This window comes from Capsicum annuum, chromosome 3 (assembly GCF_002878395.1).
Source record: "Capsicum annuum cultivar UCD-10X-F1 chromosome 3, UCD10Xv1.1, whole genome shotgun sequence".
NCBI lineage: Eukaryota > Viridiplantae > Streptophyta > Magnoliopsida > Solanales > Solanaceae > Capsicum > Capsicum annuum.
In genome coordinates this window covers 243,463,642-243,477,991 of record NC_061113.1, presented here as the reverse complement: position 1 = coordinate 243,477,991, position 14,350 = coordinate 243,463,642, and the positions used below count along the sequence as shown (strand labels likewise).

The window sequence follows — 14,350 nt, the reverse complement described above, 5'->3', positions numbered from 1 at the left end:
TAGCTAGAAAAAGTACGGGGTATTACAATAACACAATTAACAACTAATATGACTAGAAGCTTGGTGGACACACTTAAAAAGCCTTCATATATATATATATACATATATATATATATATATTATGTATCTTCTAAAACAATAACTTTATCAGTTGGTCTCGAGAATGAGGAGTGTCAATGTCTATAATACTAGTGCGAGAGAGGTAACAAATTCGCATATTGGACCAACGTATTTATTATCTAGGTCCCTATTTTAGCTCATCCAATATTATTTCGGATAAACATGTAACTCAATGATTGAAGCGCCATAACTTAAAAAAATGCATATTGAAACCTGTGTTGAGCAAAAGAATATTAGTAACAATTTATATTTGATGTTTATAATCACAGTATAATAATTTGCTAAACTAAGTCTTGCCCATGAGGCAAGAGTTGCATATATGTTAATAATCTGATCAATGCAATTAAAGAATAAACTTTTGCCTTCTGGGCAAAGGTTTTCAATTTCAACAATTTTCTAAACTAAGTCTTGCCCACGAGGCAAGAGTTCCATATATGTTAATAATCTAATCAGTGCAATTAAATAATAAATTATTACCTCTTGGACAAAAGTTTTCAATTTCAATAATTTTTTAAAGTCTTGCCCATGAGGCAATAGTTGCATATATGTTAATAATCTAATCAGTGCAATTAAAGAATAAATTTTTGCCTCTTGGGCAAAAGGTTTCAATTTCAACAATTTTCTAAACTAAGTCTTGCCCATGAAGCAATAGTTGCATATATGTTAATAATCTAATCAGTGCAATTAAAGAATAAACTGTTGCCTCTTGGCAAAAGTTTTCAATTTCAATAATTTTCTAAACTAAGTTTTGCCCATGAGGCTAGAGTTGTATATATGTTAATAATCTAATCAGTGCAATTAAAGAATACACTTTTGCCACTTGGGCAAAAGTTTTCAATTTCAACAATTTTCTAAACTAACTCGTGTCCATGAGGTAAGAGTTGCATATATGTTAATAATATGATCAATACAATTAATGAATAAACTGTTGCCTCTTGGGCAAAAATTTTCAATTTCAAATTTTTTAAATTAAGTCTTGCCCATGAGGCAAAAATTGCATATATATTAATAATCTAATCAGTGCAATTAAAGAATAAACTTTTGCCTCTTGCGCAAAAGTTTTCAATGTTAAGAATTTTCTTGACTACGTCTTGCCCATGAGGCAAGAGTTGCATATATGTTAATAATCTAATTAGTGCAATTAAAGAATAAATTAGATTATTAACATATATGCAACTCTTGCCACATAGGCAAGACGTAGTCAAGAAAATTCTTAAAATTGAAAACTTTTGCCCAAGAAAAATTTTAATTTCAACAATTTTCTTGACTACGTCTTGCCCATAAGGCAAGAGTTGCAGATATGTTAATAATCTAATCAATGCAATTAAAGTATAAACTTTTGCCTCTTGAACAAAAGTTTTCAATTTCAAGAAAAAGGAAAAGATCCTCAAGATAGAATCTATGTCATAGAGAGGGTTGCGATTGTTTCCATGTGGATTTGCAGGTATGAGAATATCTTCAAGAATTGCCTGATCTAACTACAGACCAATGCGCTTCTCTAGATCAGACCTGCGGAAGTTGATGCTGATGCTACTATTGCAGATTTTAACAAACTTGAAAGAAAAGCCATTGGCACTGTGCTTTTCCTGGATTGTGTTGGTAGTAAGCCAGCTATTGTTTCGACGATGATCCTTTGTCTTTTCTGCAAATCCAAATCCAAGAAACTTTCTTTAACCAACGGAAGGTCCTTGATGAGCAAGCCCTGAAGAGAATTTTGGGCATAATTTATCAAAACTCTGCTGATAATGTCTTGTTTAAGACCTTTTGTTTTTACTGCCGACAGAACTCTTTGAAAAAAATTCAAATTTAGCACCGCGAGTGATTTTCCCCACCAATCTGATGGTGTCTCAGAATCAACGCATTGAGCAGGTTTGGGTAGAAAATTATACTCTAGCCTTGACAAACCAGATGTTAGCTGCTCTTTACAGGCATTGTTTGCAATTGCGTTTGTTAACTGGCTAACAAGATTGACTTCTTCAGATACCGGTAGTAATGTTTCACATCGATGAAGAACAGATATCGAGTTGGATATGTTTGGAAATATCGCATCCTTAAGGAATACCTCAGTACGATTTCCAGTTTTTTCTCAGAGATATCTTCTGTCATTTTCATGAACCTGGTTGCACATCTGAGTAACGCCACATTTGATATGGTAATCTCAACGTTCACTCCATAGCAGAACTTTGCAGTAAGTTCAAATGCATCGGATCCGCCATGAAGACCAGTAAGATCGATTCTTGAAACCTTTGTATCCTTCGCCTCTAGCAGTAGCTTTCTAATTTTTCCACTTCACGAAACCAGAGGGAACTGCAAATAATGACAAATTATCAATAATATTAGAAATGTATCCAAGATATTCTTCTTTCATTTTTCTTAATTTTAACACGAAGCACATAACTTAAGTTCTGTAGTTCTGTTTTTGCGTCTGGATATTGACTTTTCTTTTCTCCTCAACACAGCTGTATTGATATCGGTAGCCTATTATAACGGCTAAAACATCAATCTTTTTCAAGGTACTTTAGACTAGCCATTTCTTTGCACAACTTCTGTTTTTCCATAGACTTGAGCATTGTAATGATGATGAAAAACGGTAGATTAAATTACACGAGAGGAAGAAAGATTGCACACTTCATTTTTGTACCTTGTGAAGAGCAAAATTGGTTGATCCGACTTCTATAGTAAGATCACTCGAAACATCAGTAGTCAATGATCAAAAGTTGGAGACTTATTTTTTTTAAAAAAATTTCTAGCCTAAGGTTTCATGCACGCGCAACTTACATCTCAAGAATACAATAATAGATGTATGGAGTCTTAAAGCTATCTAAATTCAAACGATGAAACCTTAACTCTTTAGAGAGCATAAGTCAGCCTTATTTTTTGCTTGCACATATGACCGTAATTTAGGACCAAAAATAGCATAAAAATATAATCTTAAATGGATAAAAATGTTGAAACAAAGTTAACAATACTCTGTGTGTGTGCTGTTTTTGGATTCAATCTTGCAAAGTGCCAGATATTTTCTGGTGTCTTTAAAATGTAGTGTGGAGTAATCTAACAACTAATTGCAAAACTCATCTGTACTAACTAGAGGGCTCTCACAAGATACACATGTTGAAAATTAGGAAAATAATTATTGATGTCTACATCATTCACACCACATCTTGAACAAGAAAATTGAACACATTGGACTTTAGATGTTTAAAAGATCAGCTATTTGATTTGTCATTTTCAATGATTGCAGTCTTAGAAACTGCTCATCTATAGTCATTATCTAGAGTATATAATATTAACTTTATGAACTGATAGAAACTCTATAATCACAGGTTTTAAGGTAAGTTTCATCACAATCAGTTTCCAAAGCTAAAAGTATTGTCATTTTCACTTACCCAACACTTGAATGTGGTCTATCATCAGTGGAGAAGTCGGGACTTTCACTAAGGGAGTTTCGAATATAAATAGGTGAACACATGAAAGAAATCAAGGGATTCAGTATCTACTATATATACATAAAAATATATTTCACGAAGGCCCTTGTGATATACAATCCTGGCTCCGCGCGTCTTTCATAAATGCATTTATTATTCAGATAGTTTGGTGGTTGTAGTTCTCTTCTACTGCCAAATCCTACTACCATTAGAGAGTTTAAATCCATTGCTTGTTGCTCTATGTTATACAAGCTAATAGCTAAGGTGCTCTCTCTTAGAATCAAAAAGTTAGTGCTTCTTTAATCTATAAAACATAGGCTGGATTCATCCGAGATGAAAAACACAGTCTTTCCCTCCAAAACCAAACCCTCGCAACTACTCAAACACAATTATAATCACAATAACAAAGTCCCCACAACTTGTTCGACACAATTCCTCATCATCTTCTAATGCTAATTATACCACTAGTTTGAAATACTTGGGCCTAATTTCTTATACCACCTTGACCTTATACGTTTGGCCTTCCCAAAATATGTTGCGATCAACGTCAACTCCAATATTAACGGCCTTTTCCTCCAAGACCACCCCCCACAACTACTCAAACACAATTATAACCGCAATAACAAACTCCCCACAACCTGTTCGATGGAATTCCTCAATGGTAAATATATTACTACAACAATAGCATATCCCAAGTTCAGCTTACGTTCACCTCCCCAAAAATCAAATCAATATGCTAATTATTTAACGAGCTAAAATTACCACAATGCATCAATAAGCTAAAATTACCATAATGACTTTTGATGATGAATTTCATACCTGAAGAACCCTTACGGTAAAAGTCGATTTTGCAAATGTTTGAAAGTCGATTCTGGAATTTGAAAGAAAGAGAGGAAGAAAGAGATTTAACGATTTGGGCAACTTAGCCTTGGGCTTTAGAGAGCCATTGCATGGGTTGATTCTGAAATTTGGAATAAAAAGACGAAGAAAGAGATTGAACAACGAATATTTTGGAGGAGGATATTTTCGTCCAAAAAATATGACTTAACAAGTAAAGGCTATTTTAACAAAGTCATTTTATTTGGGGCTAAAATTTAAAAGTCACTCTAATTTGAGTCTATTTTTGAGAATAACCCTTTAAGGTTGATTTGAACTTTTCTGTTAAAAAAAGGGCACAGGTAAAAACTTTCTTAACAACAAGCATAAATTTGGCCTCAAAAGTATGACACCGAGGGGAATATTGGTCCCAAAAAATGATAAAAGAGTATATTTAACGAAATTTTTAAAGAAGAGGTAAATTTGACCCTTTTTCCTTTTTCGAAAGAGAATGGTGTCGATTTAAAAAGAAATTAATACTCCATCTATTCATTTTTACTTGTCAATTTTTAACTTTGTACTCTCTTTAATAAAATTTAATGATTAATATAAGTATTTTTTAATAGTATTTATATTAATTGACCTATAAGTTTATGTATTTGAAAAATAAATAATTAATGTTGAGGATAAAATAGAGAAAAAATAATTATCTTTCTCGATATATTAAAAGTGACAAATAAAAAATAAACATCTATTTTTAAAATACTTGAAAATAAAGTGACAAATATAGATTATTTGATTGGCATTTCATTTTATGTCATATATTCTGAACAACAGTCTAACGGCGATAATTTGCCTCTCTTTTACTCTCAATAAGAAAGTAATGCAAGTGTGAAATTCAACATTACATAATATTTCAATTTCTAAACAAGAAAGTGTGCATCACGAGTACGACTTTCTTTTTACCATTTCCTTTTCAATTTTATGCAAAACATGATGCACACTCCTTAAAGACCAATTTATTCACGTTGAACCTTAAAAAAGGTGTCCAATAATTTATTTATATTGGACTAAATGAAGTAATATTTACTTATCTTAGAATTTCTAAAACAATAGGTATTCCAAGAGAAATTTCTTTTGCTATAGCTAAACATATTTTAAGAGAGAGGAAGTATTACTATTACACCCCTAGACAACAATTGTTCAATTCCCTCTTAGTATGTAAAATTAGATTTCAATATTTTGCTATTCTTTGCCATTTTGTTTTCATGCTTTATGGTCCTAGCACCCTCCTGCATTAACTTCACAAAATAAAATAAAAGAAGAATAGTATTGCTATTTAAGAAAGCACGAGGATAAAATTGCTTGTGTCAAAGGTACTCCTTTTTTGTTGTAATCGTTAAATATACACACATTCGTTGGAAATATAGCAATAATTCCCTCCTCCCCCCCCCCCCCCCCCCAACCCCTTTAGAACAGGAAAAACAATGAAATCCACCCTTTTTGACAACTCGATCAACCGACACTTCAAAGATTGTAAATGTCAACTTCCATGTTTAAATCCAGTTAATAGAGAGAGTACAGCCAAACATGGCTACAATAACATACCCATTGTAATCACGCGAGTGGAATCTGGAGAGGATAAGATATACGCAAATTTTACTCCAAGCTGTGTGATGTGAGGTAGAGAGTTTCCGATAGACCCTCAGTTCAAAAGAAAAGCATCCGATGTAGGATTCTAATAACAATAAGACATGCAAAACAAGTGTGGCAAGAAAAAGAAACTACGCACACGATAACTAAATAACACTACTAAAACGGACGAGGAAAAAATGGCAAAAACCCCAATTATCCAGAAGAAAGCGTGTATCTTTGAAGAGAAATGCTACCCCGACTTGAACCAAGACTACTTTTACTTGTTCAAGTAACAATTAAGGTCAAGCATGGTCATGTTAGGAACAGAACGATGAACAGCTCCCTAACAGAGAGGTTCAGCCATCAGGTAAATCATAAATCAAAAAAGCAAGATTCACTAAACTTATTTTTCTAAGCAGCAAGATGCACTAGATAGAGCTTTCCAATTGATTCTTTCTTGCGACAGCTAGTGATTATCGACAACTCGGTCAGTAGGCAACGAAGAGTCTGCATCAACATTACTAGACAATTATTGGATTTGGAACTAAATTATTGAGTGTCCCCAGCCACCTCATATCCTTCCTCAATAATCAGACAAGCAAAAGATAACTGCCATTACCAATCATTGACCAGCAATCGTGCCTATCTTGATGAATCTTATTTCCAGTCCCATCCTAGAGTAACAAAGGGCAAGAACACGACTTTAAAAAAAAAAAAAAAAAAAACAGTGGACACCGTGCTTAATGCACAAGATCTCTATATTCCTATTTCCTCACAAATAAAGACCGACCTTCACCATACCCTGGACCTGAAACACAAAATAAGCTAGGCCTGCCACTGAAGGGTTAGGGGCTCCATCCAAGTGCTGAGATGACACCCTCCCTTTATCTCTTCTAATGGATTTCTACGCAGACGCAAACCATGAACATAAAATAGAAAACATTAAAAGATACCCTCGTAACAAGCACATTACTGCTTCACATGAAAATATTTTTTAGAACTTCAAATACAATTCGCTTGCAGCCAGAACTACATCTACAGCTAATGTGATTGCAGTCATGTCTATGAAAAGCTCAGGTTTGAAAGAAAAAGTGGATTCTATGTCATGATCATGCAAGACGAGTATATAATTCTTCTACTATTGCATGGTCTATTACGCACGTAATACATCCAACAGTGCAATTTGATTCTAATCTCAGTTTCAGGGAGAAGAAGAAAGGCGGTAATTGCAATGGAAGCTAAGAAATGCCTAACAGCACCAGCATTTCCATAAAACGAAGACCAAATACCAACTAGAGCTGAGAACTCGAAGTTGACCAGGTCCCAACAATAGTCACACCAAAGCAAAAATCCTAGATCTTACTCATCAAAGTAAAGGAACAAAGATCATTAGAAGTCAAAGTCAGACTACAGGAAGTGTAATTAGAAGTGTCAAAGAGGTCACTCAATCTATCTTTTATAACTTCTGCATTTTTTGTTGTCTTCACTGAAATCTACCTACTTTATCAAAAAAAAAAAATCACGCCTTGAAACACACAATACCTTTCCTTTGGAAGCAGATTGACGTTATGAATACGGTCTTGGATAGCATTCCACCCTACCTAATGTCATTGATTCCCATTCCATCTGAAGTGAAGGACAATAAACTCTGGAAAGATTTCTTTCCCAGAAGGAAACAACAAAAAGATAAGATGGACTACAGGGATAAACAATAAAAAGAGAGGGCAGCATCGGGAAGGAAAAGATGAAAAAGAAGAAAAATCCTTTGATGCCACAGTGATTGGTTCCAAAATGGCTACGGGGTGTCCTTCAGAGGGAATTGTGAAGATTGGAAAATTGACAATAAGACGGAACTTCAAAAAGATCAGTCTCGGTTAAGAATATGCAGAGGGGTCAGATTTAATGAAACGGAGGTATCAGAAAGATGCAGAGAACTCTAGAAAATCTCGCTATATCTTGTTACAAGGAGAAATGCAGGCCAGACCCCCCACCCCCCACCCCCACCCCACCCACCCACACGCACACACAATATTTCATGTATGTGTGCCGGGTTGCGAAGAGCTGAATCAACTACTTTTAAAATATTAGGTTTCGAAGAAGAATTCTTCTCTTTGAATGGCTTGAGCTAGGTGATACAGGACAGTCAAGGACTGCTTTGGAGCTGGGAAAGAAGAAGAATGGCAAAGAAGACGATAGACATAAAGTATACAATTCCATCTTGCTTCTTTCGAATAATCTGATTCGACAGAAAGCAGGAGTAATTCAATGCAACAGATCCAACACACACTATTTGATAAGGTAAAAATCCTTGACCACAGTCAACAACGGTTCTTGTCCCTGGATGTATATGATTCAAATTCATTACTTTATATCCTCGGTTCCCTGGATATTTAAATGGTAATGGGTACCCGAGCTTTTGCTGTGTGCACTTATACAACCTTGTTGGTGCTTTCAGTTGGAAAGAAGTTTCTTCTGATTTATCAAAAGGGAGAAAAACAAAACTGCTGACAAGAGGTGAAGAATTTTTATTATTATAAAGTGGGTATAGAATATTTAGAAACATGGGTCTCCGAGCCAGCTTGCAGGCACCACAACTAATTCCACGGGGTACCTGCTACCTCCCACTAACACGGGTAGTGTGCAACTCTATCCATGGGATGGGATGGATGGATGGGATGGATGGGAAGATATAATCTAGTGTTTTTGCCTATGCTGGGATTTGAACCCAAAATTTCATGGTTGTTATTTGTGAACCCACTTCATTGACCACTAGGCCACATCCTTGGGTGCAAATTTATTTCATGATGAAATTAGGACTGAAGGGGGGCCGATGGGAAGAAGATTTGAATGCAAGCGTATTGAAGATCAGGAAATGGACCAAAAATTAGAATGTAATCAAATTAAAGATTGGCAATGGGAAGAATTAGTATGTGGGTCTATAAGGTTGGATGATGAGTATTGGAAAACTCTTAGCGATAACCTGGTTGCTGATAAAGCATATATTATTGAAGATTGCATTTCTAAAACTAGTCGAAATCTATGGAATCTACAGTTTCAAAGAAATTTCGATGATCGAGAAAATATAAGTGTGAATCTTTTAGGTTTAGAAACTGAAGAAAGTAGTATCAGAGGAAAGATTGAATGAATCTATACAATATATTGGCAGAAAAGGTGGGAAAATTCTCAGTTAAATCATGTTATCAGTTTACACTTATGCAAGAGAGTGGATGAAGTGGAAAATTGGCCATGAAAAAATCACTTGGAAGACAAAGGCACCACCAAAAGAAGCTTCTTTTGAATGCTCTGACAGTACTCGGAGCTTGTTTAACACAACAATCCACTGAGAAGAGGTTTTAATCACTAGGTGCACCTTTTGACGAGTTCATCAAATCACTCAATCATCTTATTTTTAATAGCAGACAAGCAAAACAAGTATGGACTGTGTAACTAAATTCCAGTGGATGATGCCAGGAGATATGAAGCAAGAGACTCCTCCACTGGCAAGGAAGAAACTAGGAAAGAGATATAGAAAAACTGGGAAGTCCTTACTGTGAGATCTCTCTCTTGGTTGGATGTGAAACCAGAAAATTCTGAAATTTCAAATTACGATTCATATTTTAGTGCTGAACATGGTGAAGTCAAAGTGCACTTGGAGCTTCAGATAATATGAGAAGTTCACCACAACAAGCAAAAATCAATAACCTATGGCAAGTTAAAGAGTACTCACTCCGGAAAAGAAGATTGGACTGCCTAAGGAATGGAGACCAGAGTTCAAATCAATAAACAACATTAGATCACTTCTTCCAATTTTGCGCCTTGGTGGGCAGAGTTCCAAGTACCTATGGTGGTAGTAGGTAACAGGTATGCAACAAGACAACTCCATTGTTGTGATTTTTTTTTTTTTTTTTTTTTTACGTACCTACACAACAAACATTTGCGTACCCTAAAATAGTCACTACTAGGAATTCCTGATTTGCTATCCGTCGAGGCTACTTTACCATGCTTGCAATAATGTTTGCGCTGAGTTAATTATCCTAATAAAACAAACGGAAAGAATAACTTACAGCAGGGAAGATACAAGATTCTGACTTTTGTATCCTCCTAGGGTATCTGCTCAGTTGGCTGCCAAAGTATTCACTTGGAATGAGAAAGGAGAGAAACATAACCCGCTGCAAATTCAAGAGCAAGTGAAGAAATGTCTTATCATGTGCAAAACTAGGGAGCTAACTTTAGCATGTGCAAACTTTTTGATATCCCTGTGGCACAGTCACATATTAATACTGGATAGTATAGACACTCCCCACAAGCAACAGCTTCAAACAGGCTTATACATCGAAACACCACCTATAATAGATAAGAAAGTATGTGTATAGTGCAATAAACACACCATGCATCAAACAGTACAGTTATACACACACACCAAAACTCTGAATCTGTTTCATTTGGGATGAAAAAGAAGCAACACGGGATGAGTATTGTTTTCTGTATTTTCCTTTTAAACAAGAACACAAAATAACATCTCCTGGCACAGACATTTTGCATCCTCATCATACAACAAGTCAGCAATAAATTGCAAACCATAAGCAACACAGAGAAAATACAGTGATTAGCTTACTAAGTATCCTATCCATATGATGAAATTATGGTCTGAAGAGCTCAAAGGATAGACCACTGTACCAGCAGATCTCACATATAATACATATACATCTCACATAGTTATTACAGTAGGTGAACAAGAGTATAGCTAATCTCTTGAGACTTCTTTTAACACATTGGATCAACAAGAAAACAGAAAGTCCCCACAGCCTATACTCTAGACACGCTAGTCCTTAAAAAGGAGCCATACCTGTCTCCAAAGACATGCACCTTAAGTGCCTTTTCTTCTCATATGGTGCAAAACAAGAGGAGTTGCTTCAAATAGATCCAATAAATAACCCTCTAAGTCCTCTAGAGTATACTTTATGTACTTCCCAGCATTTCTTCCACTCTCTAAATGACTCCCGAATCTTCCCAGAAATGAGCGATATGCAGGAAGCACCTTTTCTGAAATAGAAATCCTTAGTTCTTCACGTAGTTGGGCATCTGGGACCTTCCAACCAGTCTGGATTCTGTAAATTTCTTCAAAACATGCGTTGAAGTTCTTAAACCTCTCCTTGAGGGCTATCTTTGAAGCATTACTTGAGCTTCCGCTAAGTCCTTCATCCTTCAAACAAGATAAAAGCTTGCTCCATGAAGCTCTAAGATAGCTTGTAGCATGTTGTCGAATTTGACCCTTCCGCTTTCTGACCCACTGATCACCTAAAAGTTTTTGAAGCTCCGAATCTTTCACTTTCTGGACAATGTAATGAACATTATTCATCAAAAATATATACTGCATTCCACTATCTTCATACATCCTCGACTTCCCCTCCAAATTAACTTCCAAAGACTTGATCAGTAACATCAACCGCCTCGCCAGTGGTGCAATATTCTCCAACTCCAAGTTATCACCATGATCAACTCGAGAAGAGTCAGGTTCCATACCACACTCTAACTTCTCTAAAAGTCCATTCAATGTATCACTATAATCAACCAGCAATTTCACATAATTCATAACATAACGAGTCAATGGATGGATTTCACCTCCTTGTGTTGGTTTCTTTGAAGCCTCCCGCTGAACTGCATTTTCAAACTCCACAAATGTCCCAATAGCGGCTTTTCCTAGGCGATCTAACACGTCCTTTGCGTCAACACAGACCATTTCACCAGCTTCATCACTAAAAAGCACGTCTATGTCACACAAAACATCTGCCAGGGCATCATACATATCCAGAATCCTAAACAACTTCTCAGATGACCTTTGCCCTATTGCCACAGCTTCTCCAAAATTCACGAGCTGCATCACACATCCCTTTGAAGTTTCAATAAAGCACACTTCTTTAATCAACTCCGAGCCTACAAAAATCTGTTCACATAAGCTCTTCTCAGCAGATAACAGGATTCTCACCAGAACTTTTATAGCATAAATCCATTTTTTCATTTTCTCATCCAGCGACTGCCAGTCAATCTTCTGGACCTCCTCAATGCTCAATTTCTCAATCCCAAGTATTGCAAAACTCTCATCAAGCACCTCTCTACGAACACTAGAGTACACTTGACAACATTCCTTCTCGTATCCAGAGCGAATCATACGATTAGCAATCTCCCTCAGTTCAATCATAGCATCCGGCAACACCAACTCAAGGGAGAACTCATCCCCTCCAAGACTCTTCCCTTTAACATGATTGTACCTTCCACTACTAATATCCTCCTGATCTTCCGACAAAGCACCTGTTTCAAAATCAGGAATTTCAACAGCAGAGGAAGAGATAGAACAACGGCGGATAAACGAGGACTCGTGAAGACGATTAGCGTCGAAGACAACAGTATTTCTAATAAGAATATGACGAAACTCATCCTCCAGATGAGCCATAGCATGCTGTAAAGCAGCTTCAGCTCTGTCCATAACGGGATCATTTTCCGGCTGAACATTCAGATCCTCAGTCATCTGAATAATCTCGTCAACAGCAGCGAGATATTCAAAGGTCGCATCAGGATCGGCGTTAGGAGGTGAGTTCCAATGAAGCACAAGCTGCTCAGCGGCTTCAAATTTAGGATCAACGAACGAATCATCAGCTCCGACTCCGGCTCCGGCCGCCGCTTTAGCCGATGTAGGAGTAGAAGAAGAAGATGACGTCATCAAATTGGAAAGCTTGGATAAACGATTATCGAAGGATGATAAGATCATGAGCATATCATCAGTATCAACATTGGTAGAAGTGTTGAGACTTTTAACGATCTGTTGTGCAGCAGCAAGAACCCTATCCTGTCCTTCAATAGTCGCCGCCATCCAACCCTTCTCTCTCTCCTTTGAGGGGGTTGAAATTAGGGTTTGGAAGCGGAGGAGAAAAAGGGAGAAAGAAGGGGAAATTTGGGTTATCAGGGGAGAAGGAAAGGGAGAGAATTTTGGGATTTGTTTGGATGATTTTTGGGGAAATTCAATTCAATTCAAAGGCTTTGAATGTTGTTGCATTCCATTTCTGCTGCGTGCGTGCGGGGGTGTTTTTGTTAGACCAGTTGGTTGGGTAATAGCCTTTGTCCTTCCAAGGCTTCCAAATATGATAATGAGAAAAAAAAAAAAAATACTATTCTCTCCGATGGTGCGCAGGATATGGTATATACTGAATTATCATATCAAATTGAAATTTTTGATATCGTAATTTTGATATTATGATATTTGATATGATATATGGTATATATTTTAAATTTTTTTAATATATGTTATGGTATTCGATATTTGCAAACGACACACCAAAATATTGAATACCATACTGAAGTATATATATATATAGTTACATAAGTAACTTATATATATACACAAAAAAAAATATAATACTTACTATTAGTATAAAAATGTTTAAACATTGAAACTTTCGTTACTTTATCTTGATTGAAAAGTCTTTTTTGTGTAATTGACTAATAAAAGAAATTGTTTGTATTTCTTTTTCAAATTTCTAAATTTGTAATGTGTATTTATGATACAATTAAGACATGCTTTTGAAAAGTCGAAGTAATAATACTCTAGTACATGAGTATATATTGTCAAAGTTGAACAAATTATGGTTACCGATTACCATACCGCAAAATACCGAACCATGCCGAATTAATATGATATGATAATGGTATAATGTTTTTAAAAAACGAATACTAAAATTATCGTATCAAAGTTTCAAATACTGTACCATATCATGCCCACCCCTAATTCTCTCTATCTCATTTTATGCTACATAATTTGATTAGATATGAAGCGTACAAAATAAAAAAAAAAAACTTGATGATATTTATTCAATTACTATTATTTATTAAAAAAATATACTATTAATATTTATATTTTTAATTAAATGGAAATTTATAAATGGGATCAATAAAAATAAAAGTAAAATCATATTTTTAAATAGTTACCAAGTTAGAAAATGTAACATTTTTTTTTAAGACGGACTAAAAAAAAATAACAATGCATAAAAAATAGAATGGAGAGAGTACGATATACGTTACGTCGGGAAATAAGGATTGGTTGTACCTTGTGCGGCATGTCCTGTACATGCCAGCTTGAGTACTAGTACCATGGATATAGGGTGTGCTTGTTGACATGAATTCAACTTTTGGATGTTTACAACAACATATTTCATGTAATCAGAAATTTTGATAGCTTAAATAGTTGGTTATCTCAATTTTTATTTTATTTATGAGGACAATGTAATCTCTTCTCCCATTTTCTCTTTTCCTATCCTCTTTCTTTTCTTAAAAAAAAAAATATAGTTAATGCAATATGATAT

At 35.5% G+C, this 14,350-nt stretch overlaps 1 protein-coding gene and 1 pseudogene across 1 annotated transcript; both read right to left on the bottom strand.

Annotated features, from left to right (window-relative positions):
* Nucleotides 1-267: 267 nt before the first annotated feature.
* On the bottom strand, nucleotides 268-9,879 carry LOC107864913 (annotated as a pseudogene).
* Nucleotides 9,880-10,546: 667 nt separating this feature from the next.
* Nucleotides 10,547-13,115, bottom strand: LOC107862669 (exocyst complex component EXO70B1). Its single transcript, XM_016708299.2, has one exon. The coding sequence runs from the start codon at nucleotides 12,862-12,864 to the stop codon at nucleotides 10,864-10,866; it is 2,001 nt and encodes a 666-aa protein (XP_016563785.1). The 5' UTR covers nucleotides 12,865-13,115; the 3' UTR covers nucleotides 10,547-10,863.
* Nucleotides 13,116-14,350: the final 1,235 nt, after the last annotated feature.

Bases quoted from the DNA above. Each gene is read 5' to 3' on its own strand.
- LOC107862669 (XM_016708299.2), bottom strand. From the start codon at position 12,864: ATGGCGGCGACTATTGAAGGACAGGATAGGGTTCTTGCTGCTGCACAA.